Below are 27,305 nucleotides of genomic sequence, written 5' to 3'. Positions count from 1 at the left end.
GTAAAGGAGTTGACCTGTTTGGTAGTGTGAGAATAGATTTATCATAATTCTTGTGGACTGGAGACCAGATCAAGTTATGAGTCTTAGGCATTTCTGAATCTCTGCAAAGAAAACTTGTTTTCTGTATGAAAAGTTTTCTGTATGAAAAGTGTAAGCCACATTCCAAATTTATTTTTTTTTTTTCCTGAAAGAAATCATATTATTCTAACAGAGGGAAAATTCCTTCACTCTGAAGAAGCATTAGCTATTGTATGTTATCACTACCTGATTAACACTTTTAAAAAACTTATACCCAGGAACTGGAAGCAGAAAATGGAAATGATGCTTGGTATCATTTCCATGGACAACCAGTCCACAGGGAGATTAACAGTTGTACTGAGTGAGCTAAATGTAGATAAATGTATCTTGCTTGGTATCAGTGTAAATGTACTTACTTCTTCCTGATCTCTTTTCCCATCCTCTTCGCCACCAGCTTCAGCTGTTGACAGCACCTTGACTAAAGTCTTCACTAAAGCTGACTAAAGCCAACTAAAGTTGGCTTAGAACTGCAAGCAAAGAGGAGCTTGTACCTGGAAGTGTCAGGAAATATAAGGAGCTCTGATTAGCCATTGAATAGGACTTCAGGAAAGGAATTTGTGGTAATTAAGATTAATGATCCCTTATGGAATGGGGGAAATTGGGAGTTAAGATACAGATGAATTAATGAGACAGTAGAGCATCTAATCTAGGTCAATAGAATGACTGCAGATAATTGTCTCTTCAGCAACCGTAGCCATAATGTCGCTGGCCACAACATACAGAAATCTGATGTTCTAATCACTGGAGTCCTGCATGGTGAGACAGTTAATTCCTCCAGTCTCTTTAGAACTATTTCTTGCAAAATGATCACGTACAGGCACATCTTGATATCGTAACTGGAATCTTCCTGGTGGATCCACCTGTCAGGGATGTGTTGGTGTTGTGGTATGTAAAACAAACAGACCTGTGGCATGTGGCAGTGTTTGCGGAAGAAGTGATTGGTAAGAGGAAGCATTACCCTAGTGTCTATACGTATGGCTATTTAAAAGGTTTGGAGTTTGTGAACAAGTGTGTATCATCTGCACTGAATACAATTGCCTGTAGAACCACATTTACCTTATGCTATACAAACATTTGTTTTACAGTAAGCATCAAAAAGGAACAAAGTAATTTGACTCTGCTCAAAGACTAACATGCAGAACATGGTCGTAGTGCATAATCGATCTCTTATTAAATGAACTGAATGAATAATTATTTTTAGTTGTTTCACTATAGTAACAAAATTCAATATACAAGCTTAAAGTAGAATAAGTAAGTATACTTCCATACTGCTGCAGGACAAGAATGTCAAATTACTAATAGAAATTAAAAGCATTTGCCTATTTTTGAAATAAACCCCAGTCTGGGGCTAATTTCCTAAAAAAAATAAATTAAAAAAAAAAAAATACTGTGAAACATTTTGAATGCAGAGGATAGCAATGTCAAAGATCAATAGCTCCAACTCTATTCAGAAGGGTTGTAGGAACTGTTTTGGTTTATTTTTATCTAGAGAGAATAGACAAGACATGTGAAAGCAGCATTAAAATTTCAAAAGTACTGCAATGGAAGTTGTTTAGATTTGCTGTGGATAGAAAAGAGGTATCAGGTCTAGCCTATCTCAAGAGCAATTCAGGTTAGACATCCTAAAAACATCATAACAGTTCAGATAGTTTGTTAAAGTTTGAACCAGTTACCCCTTGTCCTACCACTATAGTCCCTAACAAAGAGTCCCTCCCCAGCATCCTTATAGGCCCCTTTCAGATACGGGAAGGCTGCTATGACATCCTTATCTCTAAATTGGAGAGACATCAATTTGATAGATGGACCACTTGGTGGATAAAGAACTGGCTCGATGGCCGCACGCAAAGAGTTGTGGTCAACGGCTCAATGTCCAGTTGGAAAACAGTAACGAGTGGTGTCCCTCAGAAGTCAGTGTTGTGACCGATCTTGTTCAACATCTTTGTCGGCGACATGGACAGTGGGATTGAGTGCGCTCTCAGCAAGTTTTCCAATGACACCAAGCTGTGTGCTTCGGTTGATACGCTGGAGGGAAGGGATGCCATCCAGAGGGACCTGGACACGCTTGTGAGGTGGGCTGATGCCAACCTTATGAAGTTTACCCAAACCAAGTGCAAGGTCCTACACCTGTGTCAGGGCAATCCCAGGCACAGCTACAGGTTGGGCAGAGAAGAGATTCAGAGCAGCCCTGCAGAGAAGGACTTGGGGGTGTTGGTTAATGAGAAACTGAACATGAGCCGGCTTCAGTGTGCGCTCGCAGCCCAGAAAGCCAACCGTATCCTGGGCTGCATCAAAAGAAGCGTGACCAGCAGGTTGAGGGAGGTGATCCTGCCCCTCTACTCTGCTCTTGTGAGACCTCACTTGGAGTATTGTGTGCAGTTCTGGTGTCCTCAACAAAAAAAGGACATGGAGCTGTTGGAGCGAGTCCAGAGGAGGGCCATGAAGATGATCAGGGGGCTGGAGCACCTCCTGTATGAAGACAGGCTGAGAAAGTTGGGGCTGTTCACCCTGGAGAAGAGAAGGCTGCGTGGAGACCTCATAGCAGCCTTCCAGTATCTGAAGGGGGCTTACAGGATGCTGGGGAGGGACTCTTCCTTAGGGACTGTAGTGGTAGGACAAGGGGTAACGGATTCAAACTTAAACAGGGGAAGTTTAGATTAGATATAAGGAAGAAGTTCTTTACAGTGAGGGTGGTGAGGCACTGGAACGGGTTGCCCAGGGAGGTTGTGGATGTTCCATCCCTGGCAGTGTTCAAGGTCGGGTTGGGCAGCATCGTTTGGTGCGAGGTGTCCCTGCCCATGGCAGGGGGGTTGGAACTAGATGATCTTAAGGTCCTTTCCATCCCTGACTGTTCTATGAATTCTATGATTCTATGAAAACTACCAATGGCATTACAGAGCTGTCAAGAACAACGGATGGAATAGTTGATCTGATCTGGAGGAAGGAGGAAGGATGGGATGACATTCTGAGGTCTCTTCCACTCCTCATTTTTGTGATTTGTAAGGAATGTTATGAACTGTAACTGTAGAATAAAGAAATAAGCAAAACTTCGGAATTCAATATTAATAGGCAGAAGCTGAACAACAGATTTTATTCTCATAATTTCTTGTGTAATCTAGACATTTCTCAAATTGTATGGAATAGAATGCAAGTATTTATAGAATACAATTTTAAATATTATTGTAGAAGGGAATAAGTCAATACAAATAGCTTTGATTTTTGTATAGGATATAATATTAATACTGTTACATATTTCATATGTAATGACTTGAGTTTGTAAACTTCTTCCTCTCTTTCTCAGGAGTTCAGCTGTCTGTGATCAGCTGAGGGTTACAGCTGTGTAACCCTCTTTCAGACTTGTGATTCTGAGAACTGCGAAAAATTGATAGAGTAGACTTCTCCAAGTTAAAAGAGGTAAATCTGCAGACAGAGGTAAGACTCTTGAGATGCAGCTAGGTAGCAGTTCAAGGATTCAAGAGGGAAGGAGGAATAAAATCCTAAGGAAAAAGCAGGAATTTGCAAGATGTCAGTTGAGTCACACTGAGGACCCATTCCAGGGGCAGTAAAAACCAGCCCTACCCCACCTTGCTGAGAACGTCCTAGCCAGCAAAGACTTTTTCTGTTTCTTATTCAGGGCACTGAGCGTACTAACAATATGTAGTATTTCATTAATTCAAGTTATCTTTTTTGTGTAGTGACTAATCAGTAACTGTTGAATACTGCTAAGCTGCATAGTTCAAGTTGTGTATATAAGAGCTTATAAAGGCTCTTTGTGCACGGGAAAAAGGTGTCCAATCCAAGTGATTCAGTGAGGGAAAGACAGAAGTTCATTTGAGTTCCTTGGTTACTCATACTGTTAACAATGTTACCAGAAATATCATTGGCTAGAAAAAACATCAGGAAAAAGAACCAGATGTGTCTGTAATAATATATGCTTTATTCAACTTCAGTAGAGAAAAATGTTTCCCATCTGCACAAAAAGTTAATTTTATGATTGTTTTTCATCATTTTTCATATAGCACATTAAATACAGTAAACTGAAGTCATGAACACTTTTAAATCTCTAATGTTCTATACCATATTTCTTTGAATGAATATATCTTTTTTTTCCAGATCCAAAAGGCATGTGTTTTTTCCAGATATGCTGAGGGCGAAAACATCTGCTCATGCTCTAGAAAGATAGAATTTTTTAATCCTGCTTTAAATAGTTTAAGAAATCTTAGTAAATCTAAGACAAATGTAAATACCACTTCAGTGAAATTAATTTATAACAGTATAACTGTAACTATAGTATAAGTTATAACTGTACTAAGAATCCAATTTTAAACGCAACTATACTGCAAACAATGATTATGAAAAATATTATCTTCTCAAACATTAATGCATCATTGAATCATATTTAATAACTTCAGTGATAAACACCAACAAAAGTGTTTTCCATATACAGGAAATATCTCTCAAAGGGAGCTGTAGATTTGTCTGGATTTTCTGTTGTTGTGAAGTATAAGCCAAAAAAATTTGAAGCTTTCAGAAACAAGACTGAGTTTGTAAATTGCTAATAGGAAGCTAGTGACATTAGTTTGTGGTAGTCCCCTTTACTACAATGAACAATTAATATTAAACAGTTAATAGCTAATAAACAATTAACTACAAATCAAATCGCCAGATAATAAAAGTTGAGCTTTGTAAAATCATTAAAACATTATTTTCAGAGTAGACTTTCTTTTTAAACACAAATAGAAGCTTGATGTTTACAATAACTTAATTCGGCCTCATGCTTGGTTCAGGACAAATAAGATGTTTAGCAATTCCTCTAGATGGTGTCTTGTGGCTGAGCCATACAGCGTAGTTCAAGGAACACAAAATCATCAGTTTCTGACTATATGATAATTCTCTTCATATAGGGCAATTCTCATTGATAGAATGGTGGCCAAGTTGGCAAAGTTGTATGAAGTAATATTCTAGTAGTATTATCCAAAGTAGTATTCTTTTCCGGCACTGATTAACAGGAAAGAGGCACCTGGTCTAGTGAAGGTATCCTTGCCCATGCTGGGGGGGATTGGAACTAGATGATCTTTAAGGTCCTTTCCAACCCAAACCACTCTATGATTCTATGAAAATGGAACAGGAGTTCCCCATTTATCATAAATCAGAGCTTGTTTACATTTTTTCTAACCTATGCTGGGGCTAAATGACATTGAGAAATCATTACAGGATTCCTGGGACCTTCTCCACCGTTTTGCCTACCTTGAGCTTATTGGAAAATCCAACTCTCCATCTTTAAAGGAAATAAAACATATCTAGTTTACTATATACATTGAAATAACAGTTAAGAAATTCAAGTAATTTATTTTAAATGTTTTAAATAGTTGTTATTTTCATTGAAGGTACTGCCAACAGATACTGATAAAAACAATACATTCCACAATAAAATAAATGGTCCATTTGAAACAGTTTATAATCTGAACATACATTAAAAAATCGGAAGGATACTGATTGAGCAGATTTCTTCTAACCAAAGCTATTTCCAAACAATTTCTAAACTGAGTCTGAAACTCGTCTTGCTTTTATGCAGTTACTCCAATGACAAACAATATTCATTATAGTAAAATTCTGTTCTCTTTAAAGCTAGATGGCTCATGTTTTTCTGGATTAGATTTAGGAGAAAGGAAAAGAAACAAAAGAGTAAAACACTCCTTTTTTATTACTTGGTTTCATTCTCACTGTGTATTCAAGAACGGATTCATCCTTAGGCGTAACAGTTACTTGGAGCTTTTAGCGCCATCTCTAATAAGGTAAAGAGGAATTTCTGGAAGTTTTAAGGGGCATAATTAAGCCAACAGCAGATAAAAGGAACTTTTTCTGGTGGAAGAATAGATTATTCACGCTTATTTTCCCTGGAAACAATGAAATAAGCGTGAGTTTAAGGACTTTGTTTGCTAATATTCCCTTTAGAAAATATTTAGCAGAGTCCAAAGTGCACACGCTTACTTTCCAAAGAAGGCAAGGTAATGGGAGTGGGAAAATAAACAAAAGACAACTATTGATCATTGCAGTTTTACATAAGAAGAGCAAGGTCCAATCATGCTGCATGTCCTTAACCGTATTAATTCTGCTCATTTTTGAATACTTTTTCAGAGGACTAGACGCAATCCAAGAACAACCTTCGCGGTATGTCAATACTTTTTTTTTTAAAATCAGAGATATTTTATAAAATTCACTCATAACTAAATTTCAGAACATTCCAAATAACTGCATATTCTTTTACATGAACATCTACTTTCTCATTTATCTTGTATATCTGTGCAGAATTGCAGAAAATATGATGCTTATATCATTCAAATGAAATCAAATGAAGGACCCACAATGATCAAACAGATACAACTACAAAATGTAGGTGTCTGTAATCAAACTCCAAACATCTGGACCTGTTTCAACATGTTTATATTTTCCCATTCGGAGAATTCACTTGCAGTGTATGACATTAATAACTTTATTGAATTTAATAAGTATCTATATTTTTCTTTCAAACAAATAGTCATTTGTTTGACTATTTGTTTGAAAAGAAAACTATTTGTTAAGCTAAGGATTACTGTCCTTAGCTTAACAGTTGTATGTTTCTTGGTGAAATATTATTTTACAGGCAGCTATCTTAAATAAATTTAAAATGCATCCTGAAGATGAAAACAAGAAGAAGCGTACTGTACATGGAAATAGTTATGATATCACTGCATCTAGCGAGGGTCATGAATCTGAAGACAAACAGTAAGTATTCTTAAACATTGAAAACATGTTCTATATTGAAGCTTATAAGATAGATTATCTTATTTTAGATTTTATTTTATATTTAATTTAATTATATGTTAGTTTAATTTGTTTTATCAGGAAAGCGTACTAACAGAAAGCTTTGTAACAACCTGAGAGTAGCATTGTTATATTCACTAGAGAAGGAGGATCTTTATAATTTTCTTATAAGAGCAAAGTGTCCACAGTATTGACTACAGTTTATTGAAAAAAAGTTCTAAAATATGACACAAATTATGTTGAAATGGACACCTTGGATACAGTTACATCATCAGCTAAAATTATCTTAGAATTTTTAATATGGCTTGGAAGCAGTATTTTACATACCTTGAGCATTTTATGTATTCACCGTCCACCATGATTTTATAAGTTGTCTTCCTCTTTTCCAATTTGAAAGCTATATACTGCTTCAGTTCACAACTTTCCTGGTAAGATTGTGGAATCACCAGCCCAAGGGCGTTGTTTCATCTTTGAGAGCGGTGAACTGGGAAGAGCTTCACATTTTATACACAATTGTTTCCTGTAAAATTATTTAGTAGTTATATTGTAATTAAAATTCATTAATATAGCTAATTAGTATTTCTGTGAAATGTTGCTGCTTTTTAAATGCACTGAAACTATCATACCTTTTAAGCAAGAAAAAGAAGAAAAAAGCAGAAAAGGCTAAGGTGGTCAGCCCATTTGCACTGGTAAGATTTATTCTCTCTATATATGTGTACATGTAAATGCATTTCAATGTGTAAAAAAGAAAATGGTTAAAATTATGTTGTAGTAGTGCATATATGGTCTCTTAACAAATACTTTGATAATACAGGATATTGGATATAGTATAGCAATCAAACAGGCTTTTTTATGGATTTAGTTTTCAGCAGGCCAAGGAGGTGATTCTCCCCCTCTACTCCACTCTTGTGAGAACCCACCTGGAGTACTGCATCCAGCTCTGGGGCCCCCAACACAAGAGGGATGTGGAGCTGTTGGAGCGAGTCCAGAGAAGGGCCATGAAGATGATCAGAGGGCTGGAGCATCTCTCAATGAAAGACAGGCTGAGAGAGCTGGGGTTGTTCAGCCTGGAGAAGAGAAGGCTCTGGGGAGACCTTAGAGCAGCCTTCCAATACCTAAAGGGTGCCTACAAGAAATCTGGAGAGGGACTGTTTACAATGGCATGTATTGATAGGACAAGGGGGAATGGCTTTAAACTGAAAGAGTGGAGATTTAGGTTAGGTATAAGGAAGAAATTCTTTACTGTGAGAGTGCTGAGGCACTGGCACAGGTTGCCAGAGAAGTAGTGGCTGCCTCATCTTGGAAGTGTCAAGACCAGGTTGGACGGGGCTTTGAGCAACGTGGTCTAGTGGAAGGTGTCCCTGCCAGTGGCAGCAGGGTTGGAACTAGATGATCTTTGAGGTCTCTTCTAACCCAAACCATTCTATGATTCTATAGTTTTGTGATTCTCTGATTAAAGAAGCTGTCTTATTACGGATTCTTAGGAGTCTTCCTTTACTAAGTTATCATGCTAAACACACCCAGACTAGATATTTGTGAAAGGCAGGTATTTCCATGGTCAGTCATTAACTCCAACACAAGGAAAAGGGTGACCATGTACCTAAGATTATGTGTTGTCTTGTCCTCTAAATTACCTGAGTTAGGTACTAAGCACAACAATTCACCTGATTAATCATTTTTCAGTCCATGGGTCAGCAGTAAAGGGCAACTCCATGGCACTGAGGAAACTTAAAATAAAAAATTGTGTATTAAAAAGTACTTACAATTCCAGATATTTGCTATTTTCTGTATATTTTTTAAAAGGCAGTCTGTTAATATTTAATCAAAGTAAATCCTAGGTCCTCTTTTAGTAATACTGAAATGTTTTATATTTTGTAGGTTTAGTGTGCATAATGCGCAGTAATGATATGTCAAATAACAGAAATAAAACTATAGTCCATGATGCTGGCCAGGGCACAATCTCTCTGCTTTGCTATACCAGCTTACACTTGTACAATTATATCATACCTCTATAATTTACAGCAGTAAACTTAGTATTTAACAGTACAGATTAAAGGCAATGATTTTGTAACAGATGTGCTGAAACTTTAAGTTCAATGGCAAGAGGTATTTATGATTTCAGTGCGTTTTGATAATGTCTCTGGTACATTAGGTACAGTTTTTCTTACTGCATAATAATGAATTTACAGTAAAAGTAATTTTTGTCTTAATTCTTACAATGCCATTAAAATTTCTTATAATTTTAACAGTAAATGGCAAATTTCTTATGCCTTGTCTTCATATCGCCTTTGCTACTCAGGTGCAGATATCGATGCATTAAAATAGTATACTTCTCTGGATTTGATAGTTTATAGTATAAAAGTGCTTATATTAGAAGGACTTATTGCTGTACCTTTAAATTTTTTTGTAAATTTAATTCCTGTTAGGACAAAGTTGTAGTTTTGTGACACTAGATGTACAACTGATAGCTTTTTCTTGACTTTGTAGACTTAACATTGTGTTGGCATTCTAATAACCACAATTAGAATTAACTTCTCTTCTCACTTTCAGTTTCGATACTCCAGTTGGTCAGATAAATTACTAATGATACTAGGCACTCTCCTGGCAATAGCCCATGGAAGCAGTCTCCCTATTGCGATGGTAATTTTTGGTGATATGACTGATAGCTTTGTTGCTTCTGGAGACTCAAGTTATCTAGGTAAGAATATATCTGCTATGAAGAGAAAAATGGTTCATATTTGGGAAAGATCCAGGGAGATTCAAGCATCTTGACAGGAGATACTGATGTCAGCTTGCTACTATGATATAAATTAGTAACTCTTGTGTTTGTTGTAATAGAGAGAATGCTATGGATTTGGTTTTTTTCCCTCCTAATTCTTAGTTTCTACATTAGTAGGTTTTATTTTTAATTTTTTCAAATAATCCACTACAGTGGTACATTCAACAAATCATGTTTAACTGTTGCTATGATAAATAGAAAGAGGCTGGTTTTTGATCTCCTCAGCATGAGCTCCTGTTGATTCCTTTGCATCAAATCTGACGATTATAGTTCTCAAGGAGAATCAGACCACTAAGTAGATCCAACAGAAAATTCTCTACCAAAAATAAAAATACTAATTTTCTCTTGGATCAATTTGTTGAATAGCTTCATTTGCTGAATCATAAGTATCAAATCAAACACAAAGGAGTGTAGGCATGTGCTGCTGGATACAAAAGGGAGGAGTGATGCTGTCACTTCAGTATCAACTTTAAACCAGATTACATTGTTCTCTAAACTCACACATTAGATGTTAAACAAGTGAATAGTTTTGTTGCCTGAAATATTATCTAATAAAATTTTATTAAACATTTTAATAGAAGTCTATGGTGATACAGAAAAAAATAAAGGATGCAACAATCTTCTGCCCTGCATCCATTTTTGCTGTTATGCTGCTGTAAGAGAGAAACTTGGACATACCACCTTTATCAGAACAAATAATTTATTATTTACTCCTTCCCAAGTACAGTAAATTGATCAGATTTTTAATGCCACAAATGCAAAATTCTGCAGCTGTGGTCTTCTCAAAACATTTGTCACTAAGTTCTCGTGGGGGGCATTACAATTTTAGGGCCAACACCAACATTATAGCCACTGTTTTCATAATGTGTTAAGCTATCTGCAGGTACTAATTTGATGTCATTGTCTGGGTATTTTTAATGAGTTTTGGCATTATAAAAATGCCCTGTGTTTTCAAAAAAGAAAAAAACCAGACTGAGGCTTCCTGAGGCTAATGAATGCCCAGCAAGACCTTTTAATCTCAAGTTACACTGATGTAGCTCAATAATCGGTAGAGTTATGGCTAACCTTATATTAGTAAGGTTCATTCATTTTCATTAAATTTTTTTTTAATCATCTTGATTCAAAAGGAGATGTAACAACTGAAAATTTGCTGAACAGCATGCAGGAAAACAAATTTGTTAAAACTTGCTAAATTAAAAGTATTTACGTTTTTCTTCCTTTCTAAGTAAACAGCACTGCAGTTAATTCCTCTTTAGATATTCTTAAGAAGCTGGAAGAAGATATGACCAGGTAATTCGAAATTGGTATTTCTTCTTTTTTTAATGTAGGCACATGTTTCTAGTCAAGCTATTCTTCTCCCACAGATATTTTGCATGCTTCCAGCATAAAAGCAATGGTTGATTGAATATTGTGTGTAACTAAGGATCCTTGAGCTGATAAAAAGTCAAACTTGTAGAGTAGGCGGTTCCTGAAGGACTGCGCCCGTGGAAAGAACCCACGCTGGAGCAGTTCGTGAAGAACTGTAGCCTGTGGGAAGGACTCATGTTGGAGAAGTTCGTGGAGAGCTGTCTCCCGTGGGAGGGATTTGGTTTTATTTCTCATTATTCTACTCTGATTTGATTGGTAATAAATTAAATTCATTTTTTCCGCAAGTCAAGTCTCTTTTGCCCATGACATAATTGGTGAATGATCTCTCCCTGTCCTTATCTCAACCTACAAGCTTTTTATTATATTTTTGTCCTGCTTGTTCAGCTGAAGAAGGGGAGTTAATAGAGGGCTTTGGTGGGCACCTGGCATCCTGGCACCTGGCATCCAACCAAGGTCAAACCACCACAAACTTCATTCATGCCACCTTGTCTTTTAGACATTAACTCTGAAAGTACAAGTATGAATAAAAAGTAGCCCAAGTTTCTCTTTGGAAACAAAATGTTGAATAAGGAATGAAGCACAGGAATAAGTTCTCTCTTCTAAAGTTTCTAGATAGAACCTTGAGTTAGTGTGTTCACTGGTTTGAAGAAGCAGCTGTTTGTACCCACTCCTTGTTTCTTTAACAAGGAGTGTTAAAGAAACATATATTTGACCTGCTGGCAGGTCAAATAATAATAAAAACTGTTTACAAGGGTGAAGTTCTCACACATGTGTTCACATATTGAACTATACATGTAAATTTGGTTGTGTTTGTTACTCAAACAACAGTTTTCCTAAAACCCAACTGTTTCTCAAAAAAAAAAGAACTATTGTTTTACAATGCAGTGAGCATTTACTCTCTGTTAAGTTTCAGCAGTGAATTTACAGCATGTATTTCATCAGCATGGAATCTGGTGAAGTTATCAATCCCGTTTGATACAATTTATCATGAAGCGAAGTCCAAGCATAAAGCAATTATTTGAAGCGATGTAACATCATAAAGTAATTGCCTAAAGTAATTACTGCTGAATTTTGAAGCAGTGTTCTTGGTTTTAGTTTGGTAGTTTCTGTATAGAGCTCTAACGTTGCTCAAGATGATCAAGTTTAATATTCAACTAACCAGCATTTAGTTAGACATTAACCCATTTTTATTAAACTGTTTAGATGAATTTCATTTCATAATGAGTATAGTTCCAAAGTCCCTGACTAAACTATATGATATCTTAGCCACAAAAAAGGCTGGATTAAAATTTGAAAAGTTTAATATATAAAGCCATTCTCTTCTCTTTTTTGAGCAGAGTATTTGCACACAGATTCCTGTAACTTGCTCCTGCCAAGTTTCATGCTACAGTTATAAAGAATCAGTATGCTTAACTTACTATATGTGAATGAAAGTCCTAAGAGTTTTAAAGCTTTTTTACTAATTATTTACTTTTATATTGTTGCAGTAATCTAATATACACCATGAATATTTAGTCATTGGTTTTGGTCATGTTTTACAAATAGGGAATCAGTTCAGTTACATTCTTCTGGTGTAGTTCTGGTTTAAGTTCACCTGTAATTGATTCTGATGTCAATTCTGAATCAAATCAAACCTGATTTGATTCTGAACAGTTTAAAACTGTGGCTCAAATTTAGTTGCACTTTGAGAAATATAGTGGTTTACACACTCCTTGGGTTTGACTTGACACTCTGTTCATAGCACAGAGCTGAATTAATTTAAAATGCCAGGTATCAATAAAATAGAGAGAAAAAAAAAAATTGATCTAATGGCATTTACTTGCAATAAATGTATATATAGTAATGCTGTATTCTCAAATTGGGAAATATTTACAGCATCCATGCATATATATATATTTATATAGACTGGCATGTTCTATGATGTAAATGTGTGTGTAATATAGGTATATGTGATTAGGTCTGTCTTTATGTGTTGAAACAAAAATGGAGTTATGGAGTTTTTGGAAATGGCCATTTAAATAAAAAGGGTATAGTATCTGAAATATAGTTCTAAAATAATCTTATGAGAAAATAAATACTATATTGACCAAAAAAAAAAAAGGAATAGTAATTCCTATCTAACAGTAACTTCATTTCATTTATTGCGTATCTGAAAACCGATATTAAATACTACCCATAGAAAACTTGACAAGTTTTAGAGAGAAGTGTAAACTCTAGTATAAACATATAAACTCTAATTCATGTCTAAAAGAGAAGAAGTAAGCATCAAGCTAAATACAGACTACTGAGGTGATTAAAACTAATTTCAAAGAATCTTGCCCCTATTTTTTGGTTTTTGTTTGGTTATGTTTGGTTGGGTTTTTTTTCTTTCAGATATGCATATTACTATTCTGGAATAGCAGCTGGTGTTCTTCTTGCTGCTTATGTCCAAACTGCATTTTGGACCTTAGCAGCAGGCCGGCAAATAAAAAAAATAAGACAAAATTTTTTTCATGCAATTATGAGACAGGAAATTGGATGGTTTGATGTAAATGATGTGGGAGAACTTAACACTCGTCTTCTAGAGTAAGTATACTGTACCTTTCCTAAAGTTATTTTCTCTTATTAAGCATGTATGAGTTACCTTTTTTTTTAAATTATTATTTTTAAATTGAATTATTTCATTGTGAAATGCAATTTCATTGTTTTATTGTCAAATTAAGTTTAGAAGTTTTCTCATGGAGAGTCTTAGAGACTGAACTTCTAATACTTCTGATACTGGACTGTCACAATGATATCAGAAAAGTATTTTGATAAGTTCCCTCTGAGGAAGACTAAGGCCCAGCCTATGTATTTTGGATGTGATTTGTTTTTCAGTGATGTCTCCAAGATTAGTGATGGAATAGGTGACAAAATTGGAATGCTTGTTCAAGCACTAACAACATTTGTAACAGGATTTATTGTTGGTCTCATAAGAGGATGGAAATTAACCCTTGTAATACTATCAGTCAGTCCTGTCCTGGGACTTTCAGCAGCTGTTTGGGCAAAGGTAGGTTAACAAACATTCAATGTCAGGTTTTATATTAAATAAAGATAGTGAAATAAATCTACCTATCTGTAGTTCTTGCTGTTAAAATGTATTGCTTAGAACAGTTATAGCTTTATAGACAACATCTATGTACATAAGATCTTAGATGAACTCTATATAAGTACCCTCATGTAGTTTGAATATTATAATTCCTGTAGACTGGACAGACTTGTTTGATTTGAAGCTGTTTCGGCCTTTATAGTGTGTTTTTATATAGAAAATGGAGCAAGATATACAAGTAGAATCCACATCTGTAACTGTTAAACTTCATCCACATGAGTTCTTGTTCTGTTGAAAGGAGTAATTGCACCAATAAGTTAATAAATCAGATGAAACTTTGGTCTCAGGCAGAATTTGTTTTCAAAGTTACAACAGCTTTGGTAAGAAATTTTAGACTTAGGTGAGAGAAGTCCTAAATTACCATGGGTTTGGAGTGACTTGCATTTGTAGTTTGGAAGCCTTCAGATTTTTATAGTATTTTATTTCCCTTATATTTTGAAGGTCATATAAGCCTTCTCTGTCTTGAGTGAGTATATCATAGAAAAGGTAAGAGTAGAGAAGCATGTGCTACATGTGTCTGCTGGCTAAGAGTCTTCATGGACAGTGGCCAACTAGTGTAAACTATAGAGCCCTCTGGCAAAGGTAGCCAGGGATGCAGAGATCTACCTGGGGAGAACCACATCAGCTCAGTAGGAGTAGTCATCTAATCTCCTGCACTGGACAAAAGCAGAGTGGAAAAATCTATTCCTTAGTTGTTGAGAATGAGTAATGTTGAATTATTTGATATTGAATATTCTGCACTTCTACATAATAAAATCAAAAGGCTTCACATGGGAAGAAAGTAACTGTGATAAAAGCCATTATGAAGTCCTTGAGCTCATTCTGTTTTTCTTAAGTCAAAATATTTGATCCTGTATTAGGTTCTCTCTGCTTTCACTGACAAAGAACAAGCTGCATATGCAAAAGCAGGTGCTGTTGCAGAGGAAGTTCTGTCAGCAATCCGTACTGTAATAGCTTTTGGAGGACAGGAAAAAGAAATTAAAAGGTAAGAGCAATATTTGCTTTCATCAGCTGATTTTAAAGTATTCGCTTCAGATGGCTTGAAATTTTCTTGTATCTTTACTGTTGAAAATCTGTCAAAACGAGGAAGCCTTTTGCTTCCTGTGGTTTTAAGTAATGGGAAATTGTCCATTACAGGCTATTATAAGTTTTACTACATGCTGAAAGACGATTAGTTACCTTTCTAGAAAATGTCAAAATCAGTTGATATATTGTCTCTACTCTGGAAATGTACAAACTACTTTAAGCATCACACTGTGACAGTTTTAGACAAAAAAAAAAAAGGCCCTGCCATGAGAAGAGATGATGGTATCCTTGGTAATACGATTACTCAGTAGTTGTTGTGAAGGTACTAATAACCAATGTCTCTGTTTCCACTATACTATAAAAAAATCATTCCTATTATATATTTTAACCTTTTATCTTAAGCTAACAATTATAATCTCAAAACCTGCCATGAATGGTTCATGATCAAAGTTCACTGACCTGCAGTTTATTTAAGGAACTTGGATGCCAGTTCCTGAACTGCAGTGCCTTTTCTGTATACCAGGTTGACTGAGGTTGCCCTTTTTGGGAGTTAGTTTAAAGTCTCTGTGCCTGACTACCTTTGTACTCATTTTATACACCTTCTTGTATTTTGTGAGTGTTCTTTTTCTAATGAATCCACAGAGGTTTTGGTGCTGTGCGCCATGGTACAAGTCTGAGACTATTTTGAACTTCTATCTTTCTTCCAGATACCATAAAAATTTAGAAGATGCTAAGCAGATTGGAATAAAAAAGGCTATTACAGCTAATATTTCTATGGGTGCTGCTTTCTTACTGATATATGCATCATATGCTCTGGCCTTCTGGTATGGAACTACCTTGGTCTTATCTGATGATTACACTATTGGGAAAGTTCTTACAGTAAGTATTAATGAGTAAATTCCCAGTAATAGTGAGAAATACTAAAGAAAATACATTAAAGTGTATATTGGGAACTTATTTGAGTTTAAGATTAATTATGCTCCAAAATCAGCAAAATAGCATCCATTCTTCTAAACAAAAATATTCTCATCACAAGAGTCTACATATTGTTTCTGTAGTATCTCAAAATCTCCATCAAGACAAATGAAGCATATATTATCAATCATCTTTTCTCAATTCCCTAAGGTTATATTGATATAGAAAGAGTTCAATCAAAACCTGAAGTACAGTACCCTTCCTAGTTCCTATTTGTTTTCAGATTTGTGGGGCAGAATGTATTTTCAGGATGCGGAAGCACATACTGGAGTTTTTTTAGCTGTCATGTGGTCTAAGTAGATCATTTTATTGATACTTTTCTTATATTTTGCACCATAAGAGCTTGGAATTACTTCTCAGTATTATTTAGAAATTGAGGGGGGAGAAAAATATACATGTGACTGGGAAATATGTCACCATCTAACCAAAGGAAGAAAACCATAACTCATAAGTCGTAACTTAAATTCTTCTCTTGGTGCGGCAACAATTCCAATTCTATATGAGTTATCAAACAAATATGGTAAGAAGAATAACTTTGCTAATCATGATGAAACTCAGCCAGGAGTACTGATATATATGTATATATCTATATCTTTTTTTAAACTACCTCTTTTGTTTAACTTATGAATCACTGAAGTTTGTGAAAAATGGCTCTGGTATGTGTTATTGGCTCTTTTGAACCTGCCTATTTTTTTTTTTTTAAAGACAGGCTGGCACACAGAACATCTCACTGAGGTTCATGCCCTTATGTGGAATTTTTTCAGTTCTAATGATTTGCAATTTTTGTTGACTATGTTGTAGTTCATTGGAACGATGTTTTTATAACATGAACAGGAGGGTGTAACCTTATGAAGATTCACATCTGTGAATGACCACTGTTGAAGAAAAGATGATGGGTGTGATGGACCTTTGCTCTGACATACTATGGCTGTTATGATCTTCAAGCAGTGTGGTTTTATTACTTTTGTTTTTATACTAGTTGAAAGCAATAAACCGTGCTTTGCTGAGAAAATAACTTTTTTTTCCCAGGGGTTTGTTTTTTTTTTTCTTGTTTGCTTGCACTCACTCTCTTCCATTCCAGCAGAAGGACCCTTTATTACTTTGTGATTAAGAAATTGGATTTGCGTACTTTTATTTCACTGTCATTTTGAAAGCAGAATGATAGTGCTTCGCATCTTGTCTTTGTTCTGTTGGAAGATATACTTTCTGGGCTTTGGAACATCTTTTTGCCAAAGAATGAACTAGTACAATCAATCCTGAGACATCAAGTGTAATTATACATTTTTTGGCATAGAATTTGCAAATCTCAGACACTTTTTCACTTTTATCAATACGTTTGCAACATTCATGTCGTCCAGGAACTCAGTTCTCAGCGGAATCTTGAAAAGTCTTTTTCTTAGAGTTATTCTTTGTTTAAGAGAGACCCTTTCATTTTTTTCTTTAATTCTAGATTCCTTAAACTTCCCTTAACAGGCATGGAGCCTCCTGACCCAAAGATATCTAATGTAGATAAATAAATGTAATTCTGTGCTTAAATAAATATTTAAATATGTCACCATAAACATTTCTTTCAGGTCTTTTTCTCTGTATTGATCGGAGCTTTCAGCATTGGACAGACTGCTCCAAGCATAGAGGCATTTGCTAGTGCAAGAGGAGCTGCCTATGCAATCTTTAATATCATAGACAGTGTGAGTATCTTTGCATGTACTCTCATTTCAAAACTGAGATACCATTCTTTTTAAAGTACAGGCACTATTCATGGATATGAAATTAGTAAGATAACAGTGTGTAAAATAATCAGAATTATAAACATAAAAGCAGACAGACTATATAATTATTAGTCAGTTCCTCTTTGTCTTCTAGAGTTATCAGTCCTTACTTCAAAGGTGAAAGTGGATCTCTGAATCACTTAATGTTGGAGGTATCCTCTAATGTTTTATCATGAAAGGCACATCTATGGTGCAATACAGAGATGTGATTACAACTGGCATAGGTATATGAGCATAGGTTTCAAAGTATCATTGTCACCACCAGTAGTGTGAGTGTTGGCAAATCAATAAAACATGACCTGGTAACCTGGATGTGTGCTTCAGTTGCCAAGAGAGTCTGAAGTCGGGGAAGCTGAGATTTTACTAACTGATGAAGCTCTATGAAATGCAATTGCATATTTTGGGTTACTGTTAAGACATGCTTCAACTTCTAAGCCCACCCTGGATGCAAACAAAAGCAGTCATAATTAAGAGCTCCCTTTCTGCTTAATGGTCAGTGGATTGGTTCTTTCTCACACATATTGTTTAAGCAAAAAGGGCAAAGGTATAAATGAACAGTGTATGAATGCTCATTAGAATGACCTGTTCAGGTTAATCATCAGGCAGTGAAATAAATCTCAAATTATGGCAAGCTGTGGTAGAGTCTTAAAGACAATGTACTAAATCACACAAAAGCTTAAATGGAGAAGTTATAAAACTATTCTTGCATAAGCTCATCAATGTAGTAGTGAGGCAGCAAAACATCATGTAATTTACCTGTTTCAGAACTCTCGCCTTAATTACTGTAAAATTACATTTAATATCTCTTCATAATAATGGTGCACTCTAGGACTGCTTTATGAAAGAAATCCTCAGGAAATAAGTTTGGTTGGGGTTTTTTGTTTGTTTTGTTTGTTTGTTTGGAGGTTTTTTAATTTTTATTTTATTTTGCACAGGAGCCTCAAATTGACAGTTATTCAGAGGCAGGTTACAAACCAGACCACATTCAAGGGAACTTGGAATTCCAAAATGTTTACTTCAATTATCCATCCAGGCCAGATGTTGAGGTACTGTAAACGAAACTTTACACATCCTACAGTTAAACATGTGGATCATCTGTTAGGAAAAAAAGTCACATAAGTAAAATTCTGTTAGAAATACAACTATTCCAATTTAATCGCTAGCTTATAAGAAACTACTTTGCCATCACAGGAATTTTAGCTAGAGTTATTTACACCTTAGCTAAACATGTTCAGTTTTCTGAATAATTTTCTGCCTAAAGCTGTAGTCAATGTGGCTGTGCAATAAAACTTAAAGATTTATTGCTATCGGAAACAAAATTTATGCATCTAACCCAAGTGGTTGTGTACAGTAATAATAATAATGACATATTGAGTTTCAAAGTTACCTGCACTGCAGCTCTGTTAAGAGTATATCTCAATCAGTTAAAGAAAGCAGATCCAGCAAGGACTTGTTAAATATAGAATAGAGATCAGAATCCGTATTTGGTTTTCTAGACAAAGTTTGCTTTTTAAAGCACTGTCATAAATCCAGAGTCTTAATGCAGTGGAGGTAGAAGACATTGGAATGATTAATGAAAATATTTTCATGAAGAATGTCTTTGCACTATGTAACTGTTTTCTTCCCTACATTGAAGGAAAATCGCTTACCTGGATAAAAGGATCTGACTTACTTTTGATAGGCAGAAAGACAGAGAGCTTTCTTTTTAAGCCATTTTTACTCATAAATGTGTTAAATATTTTGGGTTTTCCTTCTATCAAGAAAGTAAATTAAGTCAATGTGTTTGATTTTTCTTCATATAGAAATATAAATGAAAAGACAATTATTGATCTCAGTGGATTATTTTATAAGTTTATACAGGTATGATATGAATAGAGATTTCTCCCCCATGGATTCAGAGATAGTAATTATAGGAAGCTAAGGCTACACCAAACATTTAGTAATTATTTCATAAATTATAGTAATAATAATTTCATAAATTATACTGAAGAGAAAAATTATAGCAAGATCAGACATACTAAATGTTAGAATTTATCTATACCTCTTGTTCCTAAACAGTGAGATGTATTTCACTTGTAAAGCACACAGACAGTGGTACTAAGGGTGAAGAGACAGCGGTAGTACTGAGGGTACAAATTTAAGAAGAAAGAGATGATGACAAGGACACAGGGCTGAAAGGTATTGGGAAGTACATTGGGAAAGTATTGGAATGTATTGGTGCGTGGCTGTCCATTTAGTATGGAAAACTGCACTTAGCCATGATGCATATTGCTGACATTCAGGTATGCATAGTTCATTGGAGCCTACTCTTTCTAGAAGGCTAATTAGCAAAAAAAATCTGCTTTTCTCCATTTCAATATGTATTTCCAACCACAGAAGTAGTACAAAGTAGAGACAGCAATACAGACTCTCACACGCCTTTTGTAGTGTAAAGTAGAAACAAAACCACTTTATTCCTTTTTTCCTGTTATTGTATCTTTTTAGTACTCAGGTGAGCAGGTTAAGCAGAAAGGTAGGTAAAATTAAGTATACATGGCATGGACATGCTAACTCGCTAACATGCCTGTTCTCCAGCCCCACTACTCAGCTCAATACAAGTTATATTCTTGAAAATGAAAGAGCACCAAAGAGCTATATTTACCCTTGTAAGAGTCCCAAGGAAGGCAAAACTTTGTATATTCCATGGTTGTGAAATGCTGTGTTTTATGCTGACTAGTACAAAAATATTATATGTTGTGCAATGAAATGTCACTGTTGTAAAGAAGCCCCACCAGCAATTCCAATCGATGACTTTTCCTCCAAAACAATGCAGAGTATATTCTGTCGCTTTTAACCATGACTTCTACTGTACAACAGTTCTCCTGTAGTTTGCATGGTGCATTAAAGGAAAAGGTGAGGCAACGTAATACAGAAATATGGCATCATATTGTTTCTATATTAAATTTTAGTTATGGGTAGCAATCATATTATTATTATTTTACCATATGAACTGGTCCACCATATGGATAATGATGAAATGTATTGTATAATACATTGGTATCAGATCAATTGTGATGTAAATATGAAGAAAATTAAGCTGAAGTCATTAGTTATCCAAACTTTAAATGTACATATTTATGAATTTTTTTTTGTATCAGGTTCTGCTATAAATATGATGGATATTTTACTGTAGACTTTAAAGTTTCTTCAAATTTACCCTGACATTTTTACATACTGCTTTGGTTTTGGTCACCTTTCTTACATATGCAGATACTGAAGGGCTTGAATCTCAAGGTTAGTTGTGGCCAGACAGTGGCCCTGGTTGGTGGCAGCGGCTGTGGGAAAAGTACAACTGTTCAGCTCATCCAGAGATTTTACGATCCCAAGGAAGGCAGGGTAAGATACCTCCGGGAGATGACTCTGTGTGTCACAGCTGTTGGAAGTCTAGCTTTCGCTAGGCCTCACTGCCATTGTTCTAATGACACAGTGAAGTCTCCCCTAAAAAGGCATGTGCCAACCTGGGGAGAGAGGTTCCTTGACCAAAATATTCACTGAAGGATTTTTGTCTGCTTCCTTTTGTTTAGGTTACCATTGATGGGCAGGATATTAGGGGCCTAAATGTAAGATACCTGCGGGAGATTATTGGTGTGGTGAATCAGGAGCCCGTGCTATTTGCTACTACTATTGCAGAAAATATTCGTTATGGCCGTGAGGATGTCACCATGGAAGAGATTGAAAAAGCTACCAAAGAAGCAAATGCTTATGACTTCATCATGAAGCTACCCAATGTAAGCAAAGCAGCTGTCCTGCTGAAGTAGTTTCTCCTAAATGTTTTTGTGCCAAACAGTTCCTCAGAAGGGATTCTTATAAACAGAGGAAGCTATCCCTGGAGCTCTGAATATGCAGAACTATCCAGAGTTTCCTCATAACTTTTGAGAATAATGTTAATTTTAAATCTTTAGATCATGACTTGGTGAGCATTTGAAGAACTATTAGAATTCCAGGGACACAAATGATTAGGCAGGTATATCCAAGCAAGTGTTTATTCTGTAGTGTTTTAGAGGAAGGAGAGGATGCTGCTGGGGCTCCTGACACTGGTGTCCCTTTTCTTTACACTGCCTTTCTCTGTTGAAAGGACTGTGCCACTGAGTGTTTTGGAAATGCATGTGGTTGTCTTATAGAAGTTTGAAACCGTGGTTGGAGAAAGAGGGGCACAGCTGAGTGGAGGCCAGAAGCAAAGAATAGCAATTGCCCGAGCTCTGGTTCGCAATCCTAAAATTCTTCTGCTTGATGAGGCAACATCAGCTTTGGATACTGAGAGTGAAGCAGTTGTGCAGGCAGCACTGGACAAGGTCAGTAGGTTTCTAAAATGAAGCAGGTAAGGAGAGGCCTAATATTTACTTTTTTTCTGAAACATTTATTGAAAGAGCTGCAAGAAATAGAGATCCATACAAAAGGTAAACTTGGATTTGGCAAATATTCACTATATACAGAATTTTTGATATCCTGCATGTATTACAAGACAGGAATCTTCTTTCAAGTAAGAAGATGGAATTAAATTTTCTGCATTTTTAACCTTAATTCAACATTTTCTTGATGTAAATACTGTCCCCTGCACTTACCTATCTTAATCACATGCATATTGTTGTTAGTCACCTAATTAATTAACTTGTGTTGAAGACTGACAGATAAGGTAAGTGCTACCATCATGTCATAAATGATTGTAGCAGTGACTTGGCAGGAAATGCTCCAGGGAAACATTTGCTTCACTTAAGTAGTTCTAGGTTCTTGTTTTGTTCCTAAGGTTGAGCTGTCTCACTAAGGGACAGCTGATCCTTGATCAGCAACTCAGGAGTCTCTATATTCATATTGGGGCTATACCCCCAAATGGCATTCTGAATTTGCTCAGTCGTATTCTGCTGGAGTACTCTAGTGCTTCCCACTGATGTTGGATAAAGACAGTTTGAGGAGTATTATTACTGTAAGTACATTTAGTAGAGAAATTATTTGTCTAGCTTTTCTTTGTCACATTATCTTATAAATTTGGATCCTCACAAACCTTTGCAGAAGACCTAGGGACTCCTAGAATCACAGAATGGTTTGGGTTGGAAGGGACCTTTAAAGGTTCTCTAGTTGAACCGTACTGCCATGGGCAGGGATATCTCTCACTAGACCAGGTTGCTCAAAGCCCAATCCAGCCTGACTTTGAACAATTCCAGTGAGGCAGAGTACACAACTTCTTTGGGCAACCTGTTCCAGTGTCTTACCACCCTCACTATAAAAAATTTCTTCCTCATCTCCAATCTAAGTCTACCTTCTTTCAATTCAAAACCATTGTCCCTTGTCCTCTCACTACAGTCCCTGGTAAATAGCCTTTCTCCACATATGCTATAAGTCCCCTTTATATAGTGAAAGGCCACAGTAAGTTCTCCCTGGAGCCTTCTCTTCTCCAGGCTGCACAGGCCCTACTCTCTCAGCCTGCCTTCATGTAAGAGGTTTTTCAGCCCTCTGATAGTTTTTGTGGCTCTCCTCAGGATCTGCTCTAAGAGGTCCCTGTCTTTCTTGTACAGGTGACTCCAGAGCTGAACACAGTACAGGTCGGGTCTCATAAGAGCAGAGTAGAGGGGCAGAATCACCTCCCTCAATCTGCTTGCTACACTTCTTTTGATGCAGCCCAGCATACAGCTGGCCTTCTGGGCTGCCAGCACACATTGTTGGCTCATGTCCAGTTTTTCATGCACCAGTATTCCCAAGCCCTTCTCTGCAGGGCTGCTCTCAATCCCTTCATCACCCACTCTGTACTGATTTTGAGGATTGCACTGACCCAGGTGCAGGGCCTTGCACTTGGCCTTCTCAAACTTCGTGAGGTTCACATGTGCCCACTCCTCAAGCTTGTCAAGGTCTCTCTGGGTGACATCCCTTCCCTCAAGCAAATCAACTGCACCACTCATCTTGGTGTCATCCACAAACTTGCTCAGTGTGCACTCAATCCCATTTATCTATGTCAATAAAAAGATATTAAATTGTATGGGTCCCAGTATGGACACTTGAGGGACATCACTGAGGATGACCTCCATCCAGGTTCCAACAAAATTCCACTGTTTGGGATCAATACTTTGATTATTTAAACTAAAAGTTGCTTGATCATTTTAATACAGCCGAGTAATTAAAATGGCAAGCTGTGACATTTGATACATTACATGCGATAGGCTTATAAATATCCAGAGATAGGTAGTTGAAATATCACATGGAATTGTAGAGACTTTTATTTTCAGTGAAGCTACTTGAGTTGTCAATGACTTAGAGCTTAAAACACTGACATATTTTAAATGTCAGTCTGAAATATTTTCTAATGCTTCTGAGTATAAACTGTCCTTCACAGATTTTAGGGTTTAGTTGAACAGCTACGGGCTTAAATAGAAGTACATTTAGCATTTGAAAAATTTTAAGGTTTATAACATTGTAACGTTCTAAAATTTTAAATATTAGGAATTTTGTTTAGATATTTGTGATCAAAAATTGGTGGTATTATGTGCCACAGTGAAAGACTGTCTCTAATATTAATCTTGAAGTTTAAGATTATATTTCTGGTTTAGGGTACTTATTGAAATCTGGGGTTTTTTTAATTTTTTTAAGGTTACATTTTTTCTGTGAACCATTTTATTGTTTCCCTTAGTTCTTAGTCTACTCTAATAAGAAGATTAACAATTTTTAATATACTTAGAAATACTCATATTAAATATTGTTATTTCTAGGCAAGGGAAGGGCGCACCACAGTTATAGTAGCTCATCGACTGTCAACAGTCCGAAATGCAGATCTTATAGCTGTCTTCGAAGGTGGAGTTATCACAGAACAAGGGAATCATTTTAAATTGCTTGAGAAAAAAGGAATCTACTACAAACTCGTTAACATGCAGGTACTTTTCTTGCTAGCTGTTGCCTCACTTTCTTTTTTATACTCCATGCCCATAGTTACTGTATGCTATCAGAAATATGAGGAATTCTGCAGCGTATTTTGTTAACAGCAAAAAATCTGTACTTTGAAAGGAGAGCAATACCTTGAAAGAGAAGACCACGAGTTTTGCTATCAGATCTATTTAAACCCAGCGCAGTACATTTTTAATCCTCTAGGGATTTAAATTTATGAGATTATTTTATGTTTTCTTTTTATGCAGTTAATGTAGAGCAGCTGACTCCAGTAGTTTTTCTATTCTATTGCTTTTTGTTAGCCTATGATAAAAGGTAAAATAGCATAGCTGATACTGGAGGAATAGAGCATGCATTTTTAGGTGTTTAGTTATAATCCTTCATACTGAATTTCTTTCTAAAGAAAAAAAAAGAAAAAAAAAAAGGAGGAATAGGAGAAAAAGAATCCGGCTGTGCTGAATGCAGAAATATGTACGCTTTGAAAGTTATGTAGCCAGGTTGGAAATGAATATAAATATCAGAAATGTATTAGTTATTAAGTGAATAACAAAATACTTTGATACTTTCCAATGTCCTTTGCTATAGTTAGGTTATAACTGAGCTTAACTGTAGCCCTCTGTGTTGCTGGTATATTACTGCATAACCACCATGCCCATTAAAAAAACTGAAACTGCTGTCTCAGTACGTCAGACTGAAAAGCGTAAACTAGGCTAATCAAAACATTTCTTCAGAATATAACTGTAAGAATGCATTTGATCACCTTAGATTCAAAGTAACTTTGTATTCAAGAAAATGTGATAGAGGGTAAAATTAGGAAACATATAACATAAAAAAAAAAAAAAAAAAGAACAAAAAAGGGAGAGAAAACAAAATAAGTTATTTTTATTAGTAGTACAAAAAGCAGTAAGAAATAAAAATTTTCTGGGAAAAAAGCAATACAAGTTGAAGGGAACTTTGAATCCAGTTACTATTAAATACCTCAGTACTGGATAAATATTTATTTATTCTGCCAAAGAGATTGGCAAACTATGACTAAAAATAGGGCTCTTTACCTGACTGTTCTGATTTTTCGGTCAAAATCTCTTTTTGACCTCTTCCACCCTGAATTTCCTTATTACATTCAAAGTCAAAAATTTGGTGTTCTGTACTAAATGGGGTAATTTTTTATCACTTTATGAATAAACAGTGTACACACTGAGAAATAATTGAAAAAGATCCCAAGATTAGTGCAAATGACTTACACTCAATTTAAAACTTTTTTCCTAAAAAAAGAGAAGCTACTTCCACTCCCCTGCCCGCCACATACTACAGGTATTTTCTGGAGAGGTGGGATACTCTTATATATGAATCAAGCTCTGAAGATAGAGATATACTCAAACATAATACAGATTTTCATATCTGTTTTATAGCATTAGGTATAGTTTTCCCCATATATCTTTCCACTGAAATAATGAAAGTTATTTTTATCTTGATTATCTCATAATTTTGAAAGTTCAAAGTAACATATGCATAATTAATCTTAGCATCATGTTCTTCCCTCTTTTAGACAATAGAAGCTGAAGTTCCGTCGTCAGAAAAAGATGAGAATGCACTTGGTGTCAAAAATAGTGAACCTGAACCAGAATTTGAAGAATCCTTAAAAAGAGGATTGAGAAGACATTCGACTCGGAGAAGCATGAAAAAGCCCGGAGCACAAAATGAGGATACTGATGAGAAAAAGAGTTCACCTGTAAGTATCTTTGCAGAGCTGTAATTGAACTTTGATTCCTTTCAACAAAGTATGTTAAAATTAAATTCAATCTCCTTCTCTACAAAGGTACAAGATGAAGGACACATTTGATAGGGATGAAAATTAATGAGAATTTTGTAATTCGAATAGCCTTTGACTGATACTGTTCATATCTTGTTTTGTTATTATCACCATAAATGATTATACAAATAAAATGGGGCCTTAAAAATACGTAACAAGGATGAGCTTATTCTTGAAAATCAATTTCCTATAAAAGAAATATACTTACATAGAATCATAGCATCATAGAATCATAGAATGGTGAGGGTTGGAAAGGACCTTAAGATCACCTAGTTCAAATCCCCCTGCCATGGGCAGGGAAACCTCTCACTAGACTAGGTATTTGCATACCATAATAACATAGTCTAAACATTCATTTTTTGATCAGAAACAGGACATTTGGTGCGACATACAACTCTTACAACAAACCTTACAAAAAAACCATAGAACAAATACGATTGCGTTCATATTTGCAACAAATACTTTGCTGCTATAAATTGCTTAATGAACAATCACTTGAAGTAATCTAGTCATGGATTACACACAGCAATATGCCCAGAATGAATAGGTCAGTCACCACTGACCAATACCAGGAGTATCAATCAATGAATATTATATAGATAAACTAAAACATGATGGCAAGAGTTAAAGATATATTCTAACAGCTCTTTCTTCCTTGTATTAAAA

General features: G+C 35.7%; 1 protein-coding gene across 5 annotated transcripts in view; it reads left to right on the top strand.

Moving 5' to 3' along the window:
- The window catches only part of ABCB1 (ATP binding cassette subfamily B member 1), a 54,891-nt gene that overhangs the window by 6,285 nt on the left and 21,301 nt on the right, over positions 1-27,305 (top strand). Inside the window, exons 2-19 of one of the 5 annotated variants that reach the window (XM_030496942.1) lie at positions 3,377-3,507; positions 5,704-5,870; positions 6,214-6,246; positions 6,719-6,840; positions 7,514-7,568; positions 9,430-9,577; positions 10,885-10,948; positions 13,400-13,591; positions 13,883-14,054; positions 15,014-15,138; positions 15,887-16,058; positions 17,729-17,842; positions 18,859-18,969; positions 21,173-21,298; positions 21,487-21,690; positions 22,084-22,254; positions 24,658-24,819; positions 26,376-26,558. In XM_030496942.1, coding sequence (XP_030352802.1) covers positions 6,743-6,840; positions 7,514-7,568; positions 9,430-9,577; positions 10,885-10,948; positions 13,400-13,591; positions 13,883-14,054; positions 15,014-15,138; positions 15,887-16,058; positions 17,729-17,842; positions 18,859-18,969; positions 21,173-21,298; positions 21,487-21,690; positions 22,084-22,254; positions 24,658-24,819; positions 26,376-26,558 — 2,097 coding nt within the window. In that variant the 5' untranslated portion in view covers positions 3,377-3,507; positions 5,704-5,870; positions 6,214-6,246; positions 6,719-6,742. Of the gene's footprint in view, positions 1-3,376; positions 3,508-5,703; positions 5,871-6,213; positions 6,247-6,688; positions 6,841-7,513; positions 7,569-9,429; positions 9,578-10,884; positions 10,949-13,399; positions 13,592-13,882; positions 14,055-15,013; positions 15,139-15,886; positions 16,059-17,728; positions 17,843-18,858; positions 18,970-21,172; positions 21,299-21,486; positions 21,691-22,083; positions 22,255-24,657; positions 24,820-26,375; positions 26,559-27,305 lie in introns of those variants that run through there. The other 4 variants (XM_030496961.1, XM_030496950.1, XM_030496981.1 and 1 more) reach the window with 4 other exon arrangements.

The sequence above is a fragment of the Strigops habroptila genome, chromosome 1, assembly GCF_004027225.2.
Source record: "Strigops habroptila isolate Jane chromosome 1, bStrHab1.2.pri, whole genome shotgun sequence".
Lineage (NCBI taxonomy): Eukaryota > Metazoa > Chordata > Aves > Psittaciformes > Psittacidae > Strigops > Strigops habroptila.
This window is presented reverse-complemented; position numbering and strand designations above follow the sequence as displayed.